This window comes from Nyctereutes procyonoides, unplaced genomic scaffold (assembly GCF_905146905.1).
Source record: "Nyctereutes procyonoides isolate TBG_1078 unplaced genomic scaffold, NYPRO_anot_genome, whole genome shotgun sequence".
Taxonomy (NCBI): Eukaryota; Metazoa; Chordata; class Mammalia; order Carnivora; family Canidae; genus Nyctereutes; species Nyctereutes procyonoides.
Window position 1 is genome coordinate 39098464 of NW_026575136.1, and position 20732 is coordinate 39119195.

The 20732-nt window shown below is 44.2% G+C and overlaps 1 protein-coding gene across 5 annotated transcripts in view; it reads left to right on the top strand.

The window, feature by feature from the left end:
• The window catches only part of ATP9B (ATPase phospholipid transporting 9B (putative)), a 242290-nt gene that overhangs the window by 187778 nt on the left and 33780 nt on the right, over window positions 1-20732 (top strand). For all 5 annotated transcript variants that reach the window (XM_055302881.1, XM_055302885.1, XM_055302883.1 and 2 more), the window contains 2 exons: window positions 3678-3790; window positions 6711-6959. In XM_055302881.1, coding sequence (XP_055158856.1) covers window positions 3678-3790; window positions 6711-6959 — 362 coding nt within the window. The remainder of the gene's footprint in view (window positions 1-3677; window positions 3791-6710; window positions 6960-20732) is intronic.

Genomic DNA, 20732 nt, shown 5'->3' on the forward strand with positions numbered 1-20732 from the left:
GACCTGGGATCGAGTACCGCGTCGGGCTCCCTACATGCAGCCTGCTTCTTCTCCCTCTGCCTGTGTCTCAGCCTCTCTCTGTGGGTTTCTCATGAATGAATAAACGAATAAAATCTTTTTTTAGGGGATCCCTGGGTGGCTCAGCGGTTTAGCGCCTGCCTTCGGCCCAGGGCGTGATCCTGGAGTCCCGGGATCGAGGCCCACGTCGGGCTCCCGGCATGAAGCCTGCTTCTCCCTCTGCCTGTGTCTCTGCCTCTTTCTCTCTGTGTCTCTCATTTATTCATTTATTCGTGAGAGACACAGAGAGACAGAGACAGAGACACAGAGGGAAAAGGCTGAGCCACCCAGGGATCCCCAAATGAATAAAATCTTAAAAAAAAAAAAAAAGAACTCTGACAACTTAGTATCAAAAAAATAAAAACACCCCAATTAGGCAGAAGATCTGAAAAGGCATTTTTCTAAAGAAGACCTATAATCGCCAACAGACACATGAAAAGATGCTCAAAATCACTAATCATGAGAGAAATGCAAATCAAAACTATAGTGATAACTTCTCCTCACACTGGTCAGAAAGGCTAAAATCAACACCATGAGGAGCAACAGGTGTTGATGAGGATGCGTTGAAAGGAGAGCCCTCGTACACTGCTGGTGGGAATGCAGTCTGGTGCAGCCACTCTGGAAACAGCATGGAGGGTCCTCAGAAAGTTAAAATTGGAATCACAATGGGATCCAGCAATCTCATTTCTGGGTATTTATCCAAAGAAAATAATAACACACCACTTCTGTGTTTACAGCAGCATTGTTTACAATAGCCAAGATCTGGAAATAACCCAAACCAAATAATCCTTAGGTGAATGGATACAGAAGAGGTGGTATGCAAGCGCCTGGGGGGGCTCTGTCAGTAAAGCATCTGCCTTCAGCTCAAGTCATGATGCTGGGGTCCTGGGATTGAGTCCCATGTCAGGCTTCCTGCTCAGTGGGGAGTCTACTTCTCCCCCTGCCTCTGCTTGTACTGTCTCTCGCAAATAAAAAAATAAAATCTTTAAGAAGAGGAGGAAGAAGAGGTACAGACATACATTACGCAGCTATAAAAATGTAATCTTGCCATTTTTAACAAGGATGGACCTAGAGGGTATGATGCTAAGTGAAAGAAGTTAAGGAAGTCAAACTTGTGGAATCAAATATAAACAAAAGAGAAACAGACTCTTGACACAGAACAAATGGGTGGTTGCCAGAGGGGAGGCCAGTGGAAGGGTAGGACAGGAATGAGATGAAGAGCTGCAAACCTCTTAAATGTGAAATGAGTGAGTCACGAGGGAGGACAGAAAGTACAGCACAGGGAGTGTAGTTGGTAATACTGCAGTGACTGTCAGGCAGGTGGGACTGCACTTACATAGGGAGTGTTGTATAACTGTAATGTATAAAAATATCAAATTCGCTACAACATACACCTGAAACAGATAGTATTGCCAATTATACCTCAGTTTTCAAAAGGAAATATGGAAGTGATTCATATCATCACAGTAAGAACACCAGTGACATGGTAAGTCTTCTCGCTGGGTAACTGGGCACGACCCCAATGCTGTTCCCCGTGGGCTCCCAGGGCGTGAGATAGTGAGCTGAGCACAAGATGGGGCCTCTTTACTTAGGCTCTTTTGTTACTTGCATCCAGTGGTTTACACACCTAAAGAAATAATAGTTTACCTTTGGTAGGAGCTGTGCAGGTGTAGTATTCTTATTTTTGTTACACATAAAAAATCATTAGTAATCAAAGTCAGATTGAAGGAAGTATTATCATTTATCGTAGTCGTAATTATAAACTGCCTCATTACCACAACCTGCCATAAAATAGAATGCCTCATATTCAGTGTGTATCAGAAGAAAAAGGAAAGTGTCTAATTATGTCAATCTGATAAATATTTTTATTAATATAATAAATAATTTTTCAGAGAACTGCTCACTTGGGAACAAGTAATAGAGGTGAGCTTGGTGCTTATTCTAATAGGAATTAATATAGTTTCATTATCTTCTATAATACAACTGTCATTTTAATCTCAAATTTTTGATGTAAACAATCTGTAGAACTTACTTCATTTGGAGGTTGAATTATTTTTAATTCTTTAATATAACCTTTAATATATTTTAAATAATTCTATTGTATTTAATGAGGGTGACATAACCAGAAAACCCTTTCAAACTATACTTCTCATGTAATTTTGATTTCAGGAAACTTAGGTGCTATTCAAAGTATTAAAGGACTAAATAGAATTTTCAAAAAAGCAAAATTTATAAAACTGATTAAAAATAGCTAGTCTTTGAAACTTATGAGACCCTGATGTATGTATCATATCCATTCTTGTAAGAAGGTTAATCAAAATCTCTAAAACAGCGATGTGAAATACAGATTTTCCTTTATGTTAACGTAGCCTACATGTCCTAGTGGGAGTTCTGAGTCAGATGTGCTATTTTGTTTTGAACACTAATGTGAATGGAGTCATGGGTAGATGTGAAAACACTTTGTATTATATCTCCAATGTCACATGTACCAAAGAAAGCAAAAATTAGTTGATATTTTATGGATGTCTTATAGCCATGCTTAGAAAGCCCAACTTTTACCATAACTGATTGGGGATATGATTGTTCATTTCCACATTTATAACTATTTCGGTCAGTGGGTGATCCCTCTGTGAGCTTTAAAGTAGGTGCAGAAAAGCCCAGGGGCAACTACATGACGTCCATACCCACAGGTGTTCACACTTCCTGGGTGGCTTTATTTTTCTAAAACCCGGTAAGCAGCAATTACATGTGCACATTGTGTGAACATTTTTATATTAAGTGTTATACATACGCAGTGTTTGGGGTTTCCAGAATCATGAGGACGTGTAATTGTGAATTTATGTGTTACTTTTAATGAAATTCACCATTTTTGAAATAATGTTAACCTCTCACTGTGTTCCATAATATCATTCACTGTACTATGTCTCTCTCTGATAAGAAGGCAGACACAAGACATCTCCTAAAATGGGCCTGCATGTGCTCCTCCCTTAAACTGCCTTCCTTACCCACTAGGAGTGCAGCACTTGCTCGTGCTCAAGCACCTGGGAGTGCCTGGCCCCCATGGACCTGCAGCCCCAGGGGCGAGCCCTGACCACCAGGCAGCTAGAGAGAAAGTGCCTTCCTCTTCATGGACTTTTCTGTTGCTCCAGTGATGCGAATGGATGCTAAGGGTGAAATGCATCGGTTTCTATTCAATGAAAAATACTTAATTTCTCAAAACTGGGTTTTTAAAAAAACTGGTAGGCATGCTAATTTGGGACTAGTTGATGTCTTTCTCAGGCAGTGTTCTAGAGGATAATTACAAAGATGTGACTGTTTTCCAGTTTCCTGCCTGTCTTAGAACAGGCAGAAGTTCTATTTGTACCAAACACATCTGAACTGATAGGCAGAGGCCCCACTTTGTTCAGGTAGCTAGAGCCCTTCACATCATTGCACGGCCTTCCGGAGGGAACATGGAGGGATGCTTGTGCTCAGCAGGGAAGGACATTCCTAGATGCTGGATTACATAGCAGAGCGTTCTCCCTGCTGAGGGGTCTCGGCCCATGGATGTCAGTGTGCGGGATGGGAGCCCTGGTCATGTTGATGAGCTTGCTTCCTCTCTTGACTGATCTTTGTCACAGGAACCCTCACCCAGAACGAGATGGTGTTTAAGCGGCTGCACCTGGGGACCGTGTCCTACGGAGCAGACACAATGGACGAGATCCAGAACCACCTCAGGAACCCATACTCACAAGTGAGTGCATTTACTTACGCAGGGGAGCTGCCTGGCACCCAGGAGCCAGCCTATTGCATCTGCAAATCTGGAAATCAACAAATGTCTTTGAATGTTTCAAAACACTCAGTTCCAATTGATAAATCAAGAAGCAGTTTTTAGACTAATTTTAAATAAGCATTTCTGTATTGTAAAAATAATAGAAGGTATAGCGACCTTAAATCATTTATTCATATTAAATATTTCTCCTAGTGAAAAAAGAATTAACTCGGCATAGGTAGTATTTTTAAGACTAGTAAGTACAATGTTGCATCACATGTGTTTCTTACCAGTGCTTCTGTGTTTCTTCATAATTAATAAGACTTTCACTTTTTTTTTCTTTTCAATGAACAGAAGTAGACACATGGTACCATGAGCACTGGTGTCCCCTCTCACTCTGCCCCAGCAGGTATCTGTGGGTAGCGGACCTAATTCCATCTGAAGCCCTTCTTCACCATATCATTGTGAAGTGAAGCTCAAATGTCACATTATTTCATCTGCAAATATGTTGTCTGTATCTGGATTAGATAAGGATTCCTTGGTACTGGGAAGAAGCATATCCTAAGTATTATCTTTTCTCTGGATCTTCAGGAGGGCTCTGAGGTTGCAGGAGCAGGAATTACTGCCTTCCTGGGAGGGTGAAGCCCAGCCATAGTGTTTGCCAGAGATGTTGTAGGCAGTGCCCTCTGCAAGTACGTCTGTGGCCCAAGAGGGTCCTGGCATTGGGCCCACGAGGCCATGTGTGTGCACAGAGCATGAGCATGGGGCTGGCAGACGTAGGCCACCCTGCAGAGTTCATTTTAGGCCACACAGTTCCCATAGCATTTATGAGTTCATTTTAGTTCCCACAGTTCCCTAGGTAGCATTTATGTTGCATTCATTCTGTGTAACCAAACCTCGCTACCCCAGGGCATCTAAGATGCTCACGCACCAGGATGTGGTCTGAATTAGGGGCCAGCCATCACTTCCCTAAGCTGCCTCTCTGCTTGTCTGCTGCTCTGTGGTAGGATTTGGTCACCCATATACTAACCGGCCAACATGTAACAGGTGCAAAAGTGCACATCACCCACGCCCCAGGGCAGAGGCAGCTCCCGTGTCCATAGACCACTGCCGCCACGGGGCTTCCAAGGGCCATCTAGCGGTGGTGCCCACGGAAGCCATAGACTGCGTGTATTGACTGTCACACTTCTGACTTGACTTCCACAGACGAGCCAAACTGCACACTCCCTGAGCAGTTTCTGCTCAGACCAGATTCAAGTGCACTGTCTGCCCTGCATTCAGTTTGTGAAAACCTTCTCTTCTCTAATATTTACCAGAATGGCATATACTTTACTTTTCAAGATGCCATCAAATGAAAAATATTGAATGTGCATATTTATCGTATGTAACAAGCACACATACGTGCACACACACACACACTTAAAACCAAGCCCTTTCTTAAGTTGGATGTCACTCAGTTCAATACAGACTAAACCCAGAACATTTGTTAACAGATGGAAAATCTTAAAAAGAGAAAAAATAAGACTTCCCTTGTCCTGGTAATCTACTCTGGGTAGAAACTGTTCCAGGTAAAATCTGTTCTATAAAAAAATAAATTTACATTATCCATGAATATGATTTTAAAAGCTCCAAATAAGCTATTTTACTAGAAAAATTAAAAGCAAAAAGGATGAGTCACTGTGCAAAAACAGCAAATATTTACTACTTATTTCCATGTAAGAGGTCTTTTAAAAATCTTTTTCTTAAGCTATCTGTTGGTTGGCTGCTTAGACAGTACTTTTTATGTAAAATTGATTGTATCCCTTAGATTCTGTCTTTTTATTAAGATGATAATAGTCTACCAGGTGCACTGTTATAGAACACAGATCTTTCATAATCTGATTCTGTTTCCCCACCGGAAGCATTTGGTGGTGGAGGGCATAATCTTTAATGCCATTTGTATGAAATTAAATTATACAGCCATCAATAAACATAACATAAGTCATAAGGGGAGTCAGCCATGTCCTGTGTTCCTGTAACACTGCCGCAGGAGCGGCATGCAAATGGAGTCAGCGTGCTGGGGGAGAGGCACTGCCAGCTGCTGAGCTGCATAGGCAAACCCTTCATTAGACAGCCCTGTAATTTGACGGGCAGAGTAGTCATGGTTCAGTGGCTCTGCACGCCCCGTCCAACAGCGAGAGCCTTGCTTTCTCAGGAGGGCTGTCACGAGTGGCTGTGGAGGTAGCCGAGGAGGGACTGTGGTGCTGTGGGGTTGGGGAGGTGAGCACCCTCCAACACAGCCCAGCGTGGGGAGAGTCACCCAAACGGTGACCCAGGGAGTCACGTCAGGAGCTCATGATGTTGAGAGAGGACGCATAGGGGTCAGTTTCCCTCAGATCGCAGTGGTCATTGCTAGGCACCAAACCAGACTCTAATTCAGGGGCTGTCACAAGCTGGATTCCTCTGTTGGATTAAAGAAATATTCATAAGCATTTTTCCCTGCTTTTCACTTTATTCCACTTTAAGTACAGCAGTTTATAACAAAAACCCAGAGCAGTTAGAAGTATGTGGTTCTAGGTGGTTCTCTAACTTACCCTTCTTTACAAGGAGAGTAAACGTGAGTTATTAAGGACTTAGCAAGCCAATGCCATAGATCAAGTGAATCTAGTAAACAGAAACTCTCAGACTTTAAGTTTTATAACAAAGATTTTGGTATATGTGACAACCAGGAAATGTCAACGCGCTGACAGCAGAAGCACGAAAAGGTCATTTATACTAACAGCTGATATGTAAGAGATGATTGGAATAAAATCAAGCTACTTTTATTATTCCTAGCTAACTAGCTTATAAGAATAATATATGCTGATAATTCCAATGTCGACTACATTATCACTTAATCTTGTGACCTTCCATATTTTATCAGATGCAGTCTCAAGCTAGCGGAAACAATACCAGTTCAACGCTACCTAGAAAAGCCCAATCTTCAGCTCCTAAAGTTAGAAAAAGTGTTAGCAGTCGTGTCCATGAAGCCGTGAAGGCCATTGCGCTGTGCCACAACGTGACCCCCGTGTATGAGCCTCGAGCCGGCATGACTGGGGAGGCCGAGTACACCGAGGCGGACCAGGACTTCAGTGACGGAAACCGCACCTACCAGGCTGCCAGTCCTGATGAGGTCAGTCGGGGCTTCTTAGAGGATCTCAGTACAAACTGGCCATCAGAAGGCGTGAAAATCCGTTCTTGGGATCCCTGGGTGGCGCAGCGGTTTGGCGCCTGCCTTTGGCCCAGGGCGCGATCCTGGAGACCCGGGATCGAATCCCACGTCGGGCTCCCGGTGCATGGAGCCTGCTTCTCCCTCTGCCTGTGTCTCTGCTTCTCTCTCTCTCTCTGTGACTATCATAAATAAATAAAAATTAAAAAAAAAAATCCGTTCTTTACGGGGGTGAGTACAAGGGGAGCTCTCTAACCGTTTCTAACGGTGCTTAGCTCCAGGCCATGAGGGCACACAGCGGCTCTTCCAGGTCTCTGCATTTGGTCCTGGTGTGTCCCCTTAACTAAATCTTAAGAGTTAGTTACTGGAAAACACATGAGAATAATCAGAGTTTTACTGATTTCATAAACTGACTTGTGACCAAGTTAGATCTTAATAAAGCTGCTGAAGCTTGGACGGTCCCTCCCTTATCGTCTGGTTTTCTCTTAGCTCCACATGAATTGTCTGGCTCGCATGTTACATTTCTAGCTTTTTTTTTTTTTTTTTTTTTTGCCAGACTTTAGCTATAGCATATCTATTTCAAAAGAGAATTCGGATGTAGATCATTTTGAAAATTTTCAGGAGACAGAAATAGTACAATCTTAAATGTGGTAAATCAGTCATTTCTGACCTTACACCATTTTTTGATTTTTTTCTTTAAAGATTTTATTTATTTATCATGAGAGAGGCAGAGACACAGGCAGAGGGAGAAGCAGGCTCCATGCAGGGAGCCCAATGTAGGACTCGATCCCAGGACCCCAGGATCATGCCCTGAGCCAAAGGGAGACGTTCAACCACTGAGCCACACAAGTGCCCCCATTTTTTTAAATTTTAGATTGATAAAAGCCATTGTTAAATTAATTTTTCCAATTCTATTTTTCAGCCAGTATATTTTAAATACAGTTTTCTTATGCACTCTTTTGTACTCAAGGTTCTTGAGATGATTCTGTAATCAACCGACCATGGAAACAGTAGAAGCAAACAAACTTCTTTAAATACCCTATGAAATTGGACTATATAATAACTCCCCCACAAAAGGACCTTCAATCACAGTTTAAAAAAAGAATCTGATCTAATGTTTTAAGGAGAGGAGCCTGATGATTCTCGTTAAAGAGTATTTCAGAAGAGCAGAGTCCTTCCATTCTAATGACATCACTGCCAGGAACCTGGGATGCCCGCATCAGTGAGGCCAGAGAGGCTGGGGCCTTAGGCTGCTGCTCAGAACCGCAGCGTGAAACCGAGAACATCGAGGGGCTGGGTGCTTCTGTCACATGTACCGCAAAGTCCAGAGCGCTGGCAAGAGCATCCCTGCTATTAAAGTTTTTTAAGAAGTCAAATAGATAAATCTGTGAGTCAGAAATATTAAGAAGAGTGTCATGTGAGTAATACCTATAGTCAGCTTGTGACCCAGGGCAGAGAGAGGACTGGGTAGATGGGTGCTGTGGGTGCCAAATGGAAGAGCCCTGGCCAGCTCGCAGGGGCATGTGACCTGCTTTGCTGCAGGGGAGCTGCCCATCACGCGAGCCTATTTGTTCCTTGAAAGCAGCTTGCGACCATCCTGACATGCCTCGTTCCAGAGGCGCGGAGTCTTTGTCGGCCTGCCCCAGGGAGCCGCAGGTAGAGATACCTGCTCCCTTAATCCTGTGTGTCAGGTGGACTGCAAGTTTTGTTTTCTTGTTTCTTTCCGAAATATGTGCCTTCTTGTGTACACGCACTGCGTTCCACACATGCCAGCTGCGGGGCAGGCCTGGTGTGGGGCTGGGGCTTCTCCATTCTGGAAATGCAGAGTCACCCACAGCTGCGACCACTGAGCCTGGAAGTCTTCCCAGGGTGCCCCCCACCCAGGGTGTGCTGCAAGCCAGGTGGGGCACTAGTGTGCAGGGTCCCTCCACAGTGCCCCCTGCAGGCCACCCAGTGGAGACGGACATGTGATCTGTGACCTAGTTCTGACTTCATTGTGATTAAGAACAGGAGCTAGAGGGATCCCTGGGTGGCGCAGTGGTTTGGCGCCTGCCTTTGGCCCAGGGCGCGATCCTGGAGACCCGGGATCGAGTCCCACGTCGGACTTCCAGTGCATGGAGCCTGCTGCTCCCTCTGCCTGTGTCTCTGCCTCTCTCTCTCACTGTGTGCCTATCATAAATAATAAAAATTAAAAAAAAATAAATCCATTTAAAAAAAAAAAAAAAAGAACAGGAGCTAGAGACCCCAAGTACAGCAGCAGATTCAAGGCACTTTACAAAGCTTTAGGCACAGCTGTATTTGTTGAAAATCAAATTTATTTTTGAAGATTTAGTTAACATAGGCATTTCCATGTTGATTTAGTCAGAAAATGATCACATGATAACCAGAACAAGCTACTTTAGAAATTAGGACATGTTACTCACCTAAGAGCTTAGAGGTGGTGAAAAAAACCCCGAAAGATGAAAGTTCAGTTTTCTTTAAATGTAGAAAGCTGAGACTGCTTTCGCTGGCTCTTGGCCTCCTGTTAACGCTGGCATGGAGACCCCTCCTGATCTCTCTCCCCAGACCTGTACCTCCTTCACCCCCCACAGCCGCCTCACATACATCTGCCGTCCTGGCCTCACTGTGGGTTGCATAGCTTGCGTGGAGCTCTGAGCACCTCCCAGACATGAAGTATTGGGGTTGCTGTGCTGGAATCATTTCCATGCACCCCAGTTTCTCCCCACACCTCTTCTCGTGCCCCACCCAGGATGTTCTTCTGGTTAGGGTCCTTCAGGGCTAGAGTTAAGGGAATTTTCACCCTTTAAAACATGGTTATTTTACTGTTAGACATTTTTTTTTAAGGCTTTATTTATTCACGAGAGACACAGAGGCAGAGATATGGGCAGAGAGAGAAGCAGGCTTCCTGCAGGGGTCACGCCCTGAGTCAAAGGCAGATGCTCTACTGCTGAGCCACCCAGGTATCCCTACTGTTAGACATTTTTATAATAACTTTATTATTATTGCAGTTTTTGAGTTAAACTGAGAAGAATGAAAAAGGCTAAAAAGAAAGAAGGATCTCAAAGCCTGTTTGATCCTGAACCATCACCTTCATAGCAGCTTGTCTGGGTCACACCCTGGCACATTTTGGGCACAGTGTGGCACCACAGGTATTTGAAGGGAGAGACTGTGCGCTTCCTCAGCCTCCTCAGACACTTGTCTTCTTTTATGGGTATGCCGATCTCAGCCAGGGCCCCCACCCAAGGTGTGCGGGTTTCAGCCAGGAGCCCCCTCAAGGTGTGGCAGATCTCAGCCAGGGCCCCCCAAGTATGCAGGTCTCAGCCAGGACCCCCAAAGTGTGTGGGTCTCAGCCAGGGGACCCCCCCCCCCCAAGGTGTGCAGGTCCTATCAGGGCCCCTGCACCTGGGCCAGGGAGGTACTGACATCACCCACCTTCTGGGAGTATCAGCCTTGACATTCAGGTGGGAGCCAGATTGCTGGAGGCCCTAGCCAGACTCTTCTGGTAGCTTAAAAGGTCTTTCCCTTTTTGGTACCTGATGACATTGTGATGGTGAACTCTCGTCTAGTGTGGGTCACAGTGCCACCCATCCCTTTCCAGGACTGTTGGCACGGCCTGTGAAGACGGAGACTAGCCCCACAGTGTTGCAGGTTGTCGAGCAACTGCGAGTAGCTGGCTGGTCACAGGGAGGAGAGTGCTGGGCACGGGGGAAGGGGGAGGCCGAACTCCACCTCCCTGGGCTCCGCTGTCTCCTCCAAGTGTGCTTGGTTGGGAGTCTGCTGGTCAGTGGATGCGTCTTTGTGAGCACCACTATTCCACTCAGTGGAGTGGAGTTGAGCTATAAGTATGTAAACATCTGTTGTAGGCAAACTCAGTGCGGCTTCTGGAATCGTGTGTATAGCAAATCTTTTTATTTGGTAATAGGAACTTTAGGGAGAAACTAAGAGAGCTAAGATTCAGAAGATGTGTAAGTTTCCATCTTAGTATTCCAGTGTCTACCCCTGGTCACTGCTCTTTGAAGGAAATGGACCACATTCCTTTTCATATAAAGAAAGGGTTGAACACATTGTTTTCTATATAATATTCAAGAAATTCATACAATTATATATTGAAGAAGAATTATATCCCAGTCTTAAGCATGGGAAACTGAGACCACAGATGTTTCTCAAGAAAAATTTTATTGAAGTTGTAAAAATACTATATTACATATTTACCTTATTATCTACCAAAAGTAAAAACAACTTTTATTGAAAATACATGGGATTTTTCATCTTTAAGCTTTTAGAGACGTCATAACACTTTTTAAATCTTTTTTTTTTAAGATTTTATTTATTTATTCATGAGAGACAGAAAGAGAGAGAGAGAAAGTGAGAGAGAGGCAGAGACACAGGCAGAAGGAGAAGCAGACTCCATGCAGGAGCCCGATGTGGGACTTGATCCGAGGACTCCAGGATCCCACCTGGGCCAAAGGCAGGCGCCAAACTGCTGAGCCACCCAGGGATCCCCAACACTTTTTAAATCTTAAATTAGGAATTCACAATAGAGAGGGATCTCATCGATTCCAAGATTACTAGAACCAAATTGAAACTGCTAATCTTGTAATTAAATTTTTTCCTTGTTTAAAAGTTCTTTCTACTTTGGAGATTGGACAATGATTAAAAGTAGCAGCCCATTAAATAACCCTAAAAAAAAAAAATCCCTAACACATATTTTAAATCTGAAAATGAAGAAATAGAGTTCATCATAATTTTTAAAGAGTTCTATTGATGCAATGTTTGCAAATCCCTAAGGCCCAAGGAAAATAATCTAAATGGTTCATTATTTAGCTTATTGAGCTTTGCTGCAGTTAGGTTGACGGATGATGGCAATGCTTCCCAATCACCAAAGCACCGTTTTAAAAGCATTTTTTATTGAATAAAGTGCTTAGAATATTGCACCCTGGAGCTTTATTCAGGGAAATGGCTCAATTGATGTTTTCTGTGTGACCCTAGCTTTGACCTATCACAACATGTATGGTTAATAAGCAACATTATCATTTCAGAGACGTCACTGGTTTTGTACATTCTGCATCAACGTGTTTATGGCTCTTGTGGCCTCTTCATCTTTAGAAATACTGTAATTTAGTAGAATGTTGTTTCTGAGTTCTAATATCACAGTTGCAATTCTTCACAACCTTAAATGGCCTTCATTTTCATTTTCCTGAAAACAGAAAGGATCTCTTACCTTACCTACTGATATACACAAAGGAACATTTTATACAAATAATGAAATTCTGGAGGAGTTAATGTTAAATCCTTAAAGGTTCCATGAGGTACGGTCATTAAATATTTGCCATGATGTGTCCTCATGGAGTGTCAGGGATGCTTTAAGGTGTGGCAAGCAGTAGTAGTATTCGAGTGTCAGTGCCTCATCTAGTATTCACCACGTGGAACCTGCTGATGCCCTGTCCCTGTTTCTTATGATAAGTGATCAATATTTCATTTTCTCTAAGAGAGTAGAAAGTTTCACTTGCCTGTTGCTTTCTCTCTACAGCCTCAGCATAGCAAACTGCAGCTTAGTAAACATTAGCTGTTCGTGGAAATTCCTGGATGGAATGAAAACCCATCCCCCTGCAGTTGTTGTATGTCCATTGCAGTGACAGAAACCCAAGACCCGAGTGTCGTGACCCATCATCATGGACACCAGCTTAGTGGGCACATGGTGACACAGACCTTGAGGACCTCCAGCCTCCTTGGGTCCAGAATGACTGATTGGCCATGATTTTTAGTGACTCCTTACTTCTGAGAACTAGCTGTTTACTGGCAATATTCTTCTCTACACTGTGGCTGCATCCTTTCATGTAGGAACTTTCTTTGTTTACATATTATTGTAGATATCAGGTCCTCGCTTGGGCATTTATTTGCAAGGATCAACTAAAATTTATGCCAAACCACAGTGGATTATTTAAATATGGAAGAATATTGTGTCCTTAATGGCATTGCTTTTGGATTTACCAAGGCAAGCTCTCAAGCATGTAATGGCTCCAGCTGCACACTCACTTTATTGTGCATGCCCAAGGAAATGGGCCTAATCGTGCTGTTCATTAGCACCCGTTGGGGCAGGTCCTTGTCAGCCACGGAAGCCCTCTTCCCAGGAGCGGTGGAGAATGTGCACATACAGCCTACCATGAGTGTTGATGGGCAGTTTCTCCAGGCAATCAGATTGCATTTCATGTTCATAATTCTGGTAACTATAACAACGATAATAATACCACAGTCGAAAATGAAGATAAGTCAGTGATGAAGTTATGATCTATAAAATGCATAGTAAGAGGGCAGCTGGGGTGGCTCAGTGGTTTAGAACCGCGTTCAGCCCAGGGCCTGATCCTGGAGACCTAGGATCGAGTCCCACGTCAGACTCCCTGCATGGAGCCTGCTGCTCCCTCTGCCTATGTCTCTGCCTCTCTGTTTCTCTGTCTGTCTCTGTCTCTCTCTCTCTCTCTCTCCCTCATGAATAAATAAATTAAATCTTTAAAAAAAATGCATGGTAAGAAATGTATCCCTGAGTGTAGCTGGCAGGTATGTGTATGTAATTGCTAACATGATAGATTTCTCAAAAAAAAAAAAAAAAAAAGAGAGATTTCTCCCAAGCTTTTAAATAGTAATAGCACAGAAGTTTCTGAATAATGGAATTGCAGAGGAAGATTAATGATAAGGTCTTGCCTCATATTATATTTTCTCTCCTATGGCAGGACCCTTTGGAACACCTTCCTCCCCTGGTTACTTAGCCTAGAGAAGTGTGAATGTGTACATAAGTTGCCTGTGACAAAGATTGTGTGTTACTGAGTGGCCTGTGGAGGAGATTTAGCCCAGACTCCCTCTTAAACATATTTTTTATATTCACATTTTAATTTTTTTCTACCTCTGTGTTATTGTCAGTAGTTAACATTATTAGAAATTTCTAAAGGCTCAGAAGTCATAGAAATAGTCATAGGAAATATATTAAGACTTTAAGTTTGCAGTTATCGTTATATTTCAGAGAAAAACCTCTCAAGATTACATCCTGTTATAACATCAGGCAGCAGCTTCCACAAGAACATGGCAGCACACAAGGAGGATTTGATAAACCACTTTTCCCACATTTTATTCAAATACTGACAAAACTGCCTAAACAGATCAAATCAAGTAATAGCACTGGAAACTTTCTTGCTAAAGAACTCATACCTGAGTACCCAGAAAATTTCATTTTCTGTAGGCAGCAGATACAGAATGAGGAGTGCTAGATGGCCCACACAGTCACTGAGAGTATACCAGGGAACAAGAAAAGATGTGCACCCCACTTCTGTCTGAGTAGCCTCACTGATGGGGAGGGCATCAGTGGCAGTGTGGCAGTGTGCTCCCTGCTCCTGAGATAAATTCTGAGCCAAAAACCTGACAGTGTCTGCCCCACCCCTCAGCAGCTTTGTGTGCATGTCCTGTTAGTACAGAGAACATGACCTAAGAGAAGCCATGGTCAGAGAGGCCAGAGATCCAAAGCTGTTTCCATGTAAACACTGAACAGCAGCTGCTCATGCTCCAGCTCACAGGCACAACTGGCAGCATGGCAAGGGCAGCAGATGAAACTGCATTTCCCTTGGAGAACATCCCCGGGAGCACCTTGCAGACCAAACCAGAGGCTGTGCTCACCAATAAGAAGAAAGAGAATAATGAACTCACATCAACTAAAAAATTCAGAAGGATAAAAGAAAATTAGAGAAAGGTAGGAGAAGAAAAAAGTAATAGTTGAGAAGGCAATAAATTCAGAAACTATTGGCAAAAATAGGGACCTAATATAAACCAGTGAGTGCAAAACTAAGTGCACACAGAATTATGCACATGAGGGGTGTATAACACACATAGGCCTAAATGCTTACATGAGTATTAAACAGCCCAAACACTAATATTTTTGAAAGGCTCATCAAAAAACTATATTCAGGAAAAATATGAATTAGCAAAGTGGAGTCTAAAGAAACACATAAAACCTGAATAAACCAGAAAAGAAATTCAAAAAGTTGTTAAAACCACAGCACCTGGGTGGCTCAGTTGGTCAAGCATCCAACTCTTGACTTTGGGTCAGGTCATGATCTGACCTGATTCAGTACCCATTCCTGCTCAAAACACACAAAGTAGCCCCTTCTCCATTTCCAGTAATAATAGTCAATGCAAAATAGAGAGGTCCATCCTTAGCATGATCTGTGAAACTAGTCTTAAATCAATACTCACCATCACACTGTAGAGATAAACTCTACAGTTGTTCCCAAGTGAAGAATAAAACAAGGATGTCTGCTAACACCCATGTCATTTAGTACTGTCCTGGATGTTCTCATCAGACAGTATGTCAGAAAAAAATCATTATAGTTATTACAAGGTAATAAAATTACCACCTAGACATGACATGACTGTATATCTAGGCAACCAAAGAAGCATCTTTCAGGAAACCCTAATAAAAATACACAAATCCATACTTTGTTATATATCAGTAACAACCTGCTACATTGAAGACGATGTCCCATTCACAGAGCTACAATAAAAATATTTAATCATGAACTTAAGTAGAAATATGTCCTGTGAGCAAAAACAACTTACTTTAAAGCTATGCTTTAAAGCACTGTTATTAATGCTTTACCTACACTCCATCTTTTAGCCACTTCTGAAAGTCGTGTCCTCATTCATTGTTCAGGTGATTGTCAGCCCTGACTCCCCTTCGGAAACATCAGAGGAGTTTTAAACCCTCCCAAGTCTAGATCTCCTCCAAACCTACTGAAACTAAATCTACAGAATTAAACATTCTTTACCATTTCCTTACATTATTCCTAATCTGCTTTAAAAACAGTTAATTTGGGATCCCTGGGTGGCGTAGCGGTTTAGCACCTGCCTTTGGCCCAGGGCGCGATCCTGGAGACCCGGGATCGAATCCCACATCGGGCTCCCGGTGCATGGAGCCTGCTTCTCCCTCTGCCTGTGTCTCTGCCTCTCTCGCTCTCTCTGTGTGACTATCATAAATAAATTAAAAAAAATTTAAAAAACAACAGTTAATTTGATTAAATGTGAAGGTTGCAGTGTATGTTGCTTAATAACTTAAGTAGATACACGTGTTCACATTAGACTGTTCTATGAATCTACATTTTACCAGCACAGACGAACCTCCTATGAAGACCACTGTGCTAGGAGTCTGTAGTCTCAAGTCCTAGAAACCACTCACCCATGTTAGGGCTCCATTACCCATCAAAGGAGAGCAGGTCTGTATGTTTGTGCACTCGCTGGTGATTCCCCACCTCCCTCTCCCCGCCAGCTCTCTCATGGTTATTGAAACACCCAAAACAGTCTTAGGCCCTGTATCTAATCAAGAAATACGATTTGCAATTGCACAGCTTCCCATATCTATCTAGGTCCAGGTGGCTTCAGGTGAATTCAACCCAACATGTATGAGGAAGTAATACCAATTCTGTACACACTCTTCTAAAATACAGTAAGGGAAGAAACGCTTGTCTGTTGTTAAACTGATACCAATATCAGACAAAGGCATCACCAGAGAACTACAAACCAAATCACTTAGGGGCATAGGTACAGAAATCTCAGAGTGGGAGCAGTTCGAGTCCAAGCAGAGATGAAAACAGTAATACATCCTGACCAGGTGCATACCCCAGTAATGCAAGGTGGGTTCAACAGTCGTAAATTTATCTACGGACTACAGGGGGAGATCCGTATGATCACTGCAGTAGCCTCAGGGGGGAAAGCACTTGGCAAAAATCCAACATCTGTTCCCGATAAATTCTCTCAGTAAACTAGGAGTAAAAGGGTCTGTTCAGCCTAAAAGGGCATCTATGAAAAATCCTGTAGTTTCTGTGATACTTCATAGGAAGCAGTGGGTAATTCCTTCTAATGTTTGGAGCAGGCAGTGGTGTCCTCTCTTCGCACACAGCTCCTCACCAGGGTTCTAATGCACGAAAAGAAATAAAAGGCATACAAGTTGGAAAGGAAGAAGTAAAACTGTTGGGGTAGAGAGTATGATTCTCTCCATAGAAATTCCCAGAGCTCCACTAGAACAAAATGGTAATTTACCAAGATCGTACATTCTAATGCCTACATACCAAAACTACTTGTATTTTTATATACTAGCAGCGATCACTTAACAAATTGAGATTTTTAAACGTGCCATTTATAACGCACTAAAAGCACATGAAATACTTAAGGATCGATCTCGTAAAACATGTACAGGGTTTTTGTGCTATCAGCACTGAGGCCGTGAAGGAGGGGGTCACAAGGGCCTGAGTGTGAGGGCACATTGGGCCCACGGACTAGAAGACTTTCTGTTGCCAGGGAAGTGCAGGGGTGATTCTTGGAGGAACAGTGCCCAGAACAACGGGACTGTTGGACACAAAGCCTCAACCAATCTCTCCCCACGTACAAAAATTAACTCAAATTGGTCATAGGGACACCCAGGTGGCTCAGCGGTTGAGTGTCTGCATTTGGCTCAGGGTGTGATCCTGGGGTCCTGGGATCGAGTCCCGCATCGGGCTCCCTGCATGGAGTCTGCTTCTCCCTCTGCCTGTGTCTCGGCCTCTCTCTCTCTGTGTCTCTTGTGAATAAATAAATAAAATCTTTTTTAAAAGAATGGTCATAAACATGAAAAACCTAAAAGTGTAAAATTTCTAGAAAAGTATCTTTGTAGGCTTGAGTCAGAGAGTGATTTCATGGGACACACATGGCACAGTTTGTAAAAGAAGTTGATCAATTGGACTTGACGGGAAGAATCCCATTCTTGAGAAGACGTGGACGCACCACAGATCTGTGGGATATGTGAAATAGGTGTCTGATAAACGCATGGAAACCAAAATACATGAAGACGTTTCAGAACCCAGTAACGAGAGAACCACCACCCAATTTAAACATTGGCAAATGATCCGAACTGACCCCTTCAGTACCTGAAGAGGTACTGTTTACGGCCTTGTGCGTCTTCCAGGTGACTGGCCTTTTGTGTGGTGAGGACTGGCTGCATGGTGGGCTGGTAACTCACAGGGGGAGGAAGACGTGACGTAGACCGCAGCCCCCCTGGTGCTGGCACCCAGGAGGGAGCCACCCATGAGCAGGTGTCAGGACTGTCCTGTGGACGCCTTCACTCGTGTCTCCACTTTGAAGCCACTCTAGAGAAGAGACTAGTCCTCTCCTCTTGGAGTGTTCATGCTGGCTCCAGAGCACACTACAGTGAGCACAGTGCACTCGGGGGCCTCAGGCACCAGGGTTCTAGAACCAGCTGCAGGTCCGGGTGTGGGAGGTGATCAGCAGACCCCTAGGCATGGGGGGGGGGTGGTCTGAGTGAGTGCCACAGTGGAGAGAACAGGCAGGTGTAAAGGGGAGAGTGGGAGGGAGCCAGGACACTAGCACGTCAGGCCAGCTGTGGAGCCTTCCAGAGTGGTGGAGGCAGGAGATACAGCTGGGGGTGGCAGAGAGCCTCCAGGGGACACTACCTCCATGAGTCTGTGTCCCAGTAGTGAGGGATCCTGACAGCTCTGAGTTCATGCTGTCATCACTCAAATCGCTCATGCTTTATAGCCATGCTGGTCAGTACACAGGAGGCACAGCTAACGTGCTTTAGCAAAGTATATAGGTTTTAATTGCTTCAGTGTCTAGAAAGAAAATAGTCAAACTGTCAATGCCTTTGAAATTTTTTTTTAGGTGTACTTGGTTTTTTTTTTTTAATTTTTATTTATATATGATAGTCACAGAGAGAGAGAGGCAGAGACACAGGCAGAGGGAGAAGCAGGCTCCATGCACCGGGAGCCCGATGTGGGATTCGATCCCAGGTCTCCAGGATCGCACCCTGGGCCAAAGGCAGGCGCCAAACCGCTGCGCCACCCAGGGATCCCTGCCTTTGAAATTTTTAATTTCTACATTTAATATCCCTAGAAAGAAGTTATTTCTAGGAGCCTTTTTGAATACTCCTGCTTTACATCAGATAATTTGTATGAATTCTGATCCAGTTCCTTTCATGGTCACTGTGCTCGGAGTCGAGGTGGTAAAGCTCAAAACCAGAATGAGACCCTGTTCACGCTTTACCACGAGCTCATAGCCGCGTGTCTGACTCGGGGGACAGGTACTGAGTGTGTTGGTAGGAAGCCTACCACAAAGTGCTGCGTGTCCACATCCATCCCTTTTGGTTGGTTCTAGAAATGTTCGATTTTGTATTATCCAAAAGAATTCTCCCCACCACTAAGCAACTTGCATCAGAACAGTGATTATAGCATCTATCTTGTGAAAAATTTTATACTCTTTTCTGGTTGGCATTATGTAGGAAGTTAATCCTCAAAATGATGATGATTAAAAGCAGTTGGCATGGCACACTGCCAGGTATAAGCATCTAGACTGGTCCTGTTACGAGCTGCTGCCTGAGCAGGCTGTAAAGGCATACACGAAGTAATTAATAAAGAGGTGTAGTCCTCAAGTATAGGCTGCTGAGCTGCCTGGTGGGGCAAGATGGTGATGGGGCAGGTGTCAGCAGGACATAGTTTATGGTCAAAGTGTAAAAGTCCCCTTTTACTGTGAATGTTCAAAACTCACCTGGGGAGTCCTGGGTCATTTATAGTTTATAGTGAAGTTTTATAGAAAATGTGTCTCCAGTGTGTATTTCCTTCTCCACCTGAAGTGACTTGCTGAATTCTTCGCTTGCGCCCTCTGGATGTGCTCCTTCGTTGACGGCCACGTGTCTCTCTGTAGGTGCTGAGATTCAGAGCACACTGCTGGTGCTCTAAATCACAGCACTGGATTATCCATAGCGTGGTTTTAGGATCTTGGCAAACCAGTGGCTTAGTAACACGCTGGAAAGCCACAGAACTCGAGTTCTAATCTAATCTCGAGCTGCACGGTGACTCAGTGTTTAACACCCAGCCCCCCTACAGGTTGTTAGACTCCCATCTGACCCAGCTTCTCAGCTCAGGAGCAAGGCGGCCCACACATGTTCCTGTTCTGCAAATAAACCACACAGAACAGGGCCGCGGAGGGTAAAAGCAGTAGGAAAAAAAGCTGCTGCGAGTGCTGCTGGTCAGGGGCTTGCCCAGAAGGCCACCATGGATGCCAGCTGGGGGTGTCCGTCCTGTCCTGCCTGGGAACCTGGGGCCATGGGAACACTTCTGCCCCCCTGGTCCTCACGGCTGTGGGAAGGCCTGCCTGCTTACAGTACTGTAGCATGTAACATCCTCGCCTCAGTTCAGACACTCGGATCCTTCCTAGGACCAGAGATGGTGCCTTCCTGGAGGGCTTTACTTAATTTTAGAAAGCACTGAAATACCCCAAATGCAGCCAAAAGGTTGTTTTTTTATTGTGTTCTTTCCCCAAGGCAGTGTTAGGTGACATTTGGGCATCAACATGCGGCCTTTCCCTCCTCTGCCTTGGCTGGGCTGGACCGGGGCTAGGGAGGCTCAGCTGGGGGCATCCACTGGCACGTGGCCGACACACATTCTGCACCTGGTAGGTACAGAGCTCGTGTGAGACATGCACTGTGGTTTGGGGTCTGCAGGACGTTTTTCCAGTTTGCTGTTCACTAGCAGGACCGTGCACAGCTGTTATCACCAAAGGACCAAAGGACTAGTGGGACCCGAGGAAGAGGTGCATAGGCCGGGGTCCCTGAGGACCAGGTCCTGCCCTGGGGGTAGTATGGACAGCACTTACTTCTCCCAGCAGTGATGTGACAACACACGTCAGATGCTGCCAACTCAGCAAGCCCAC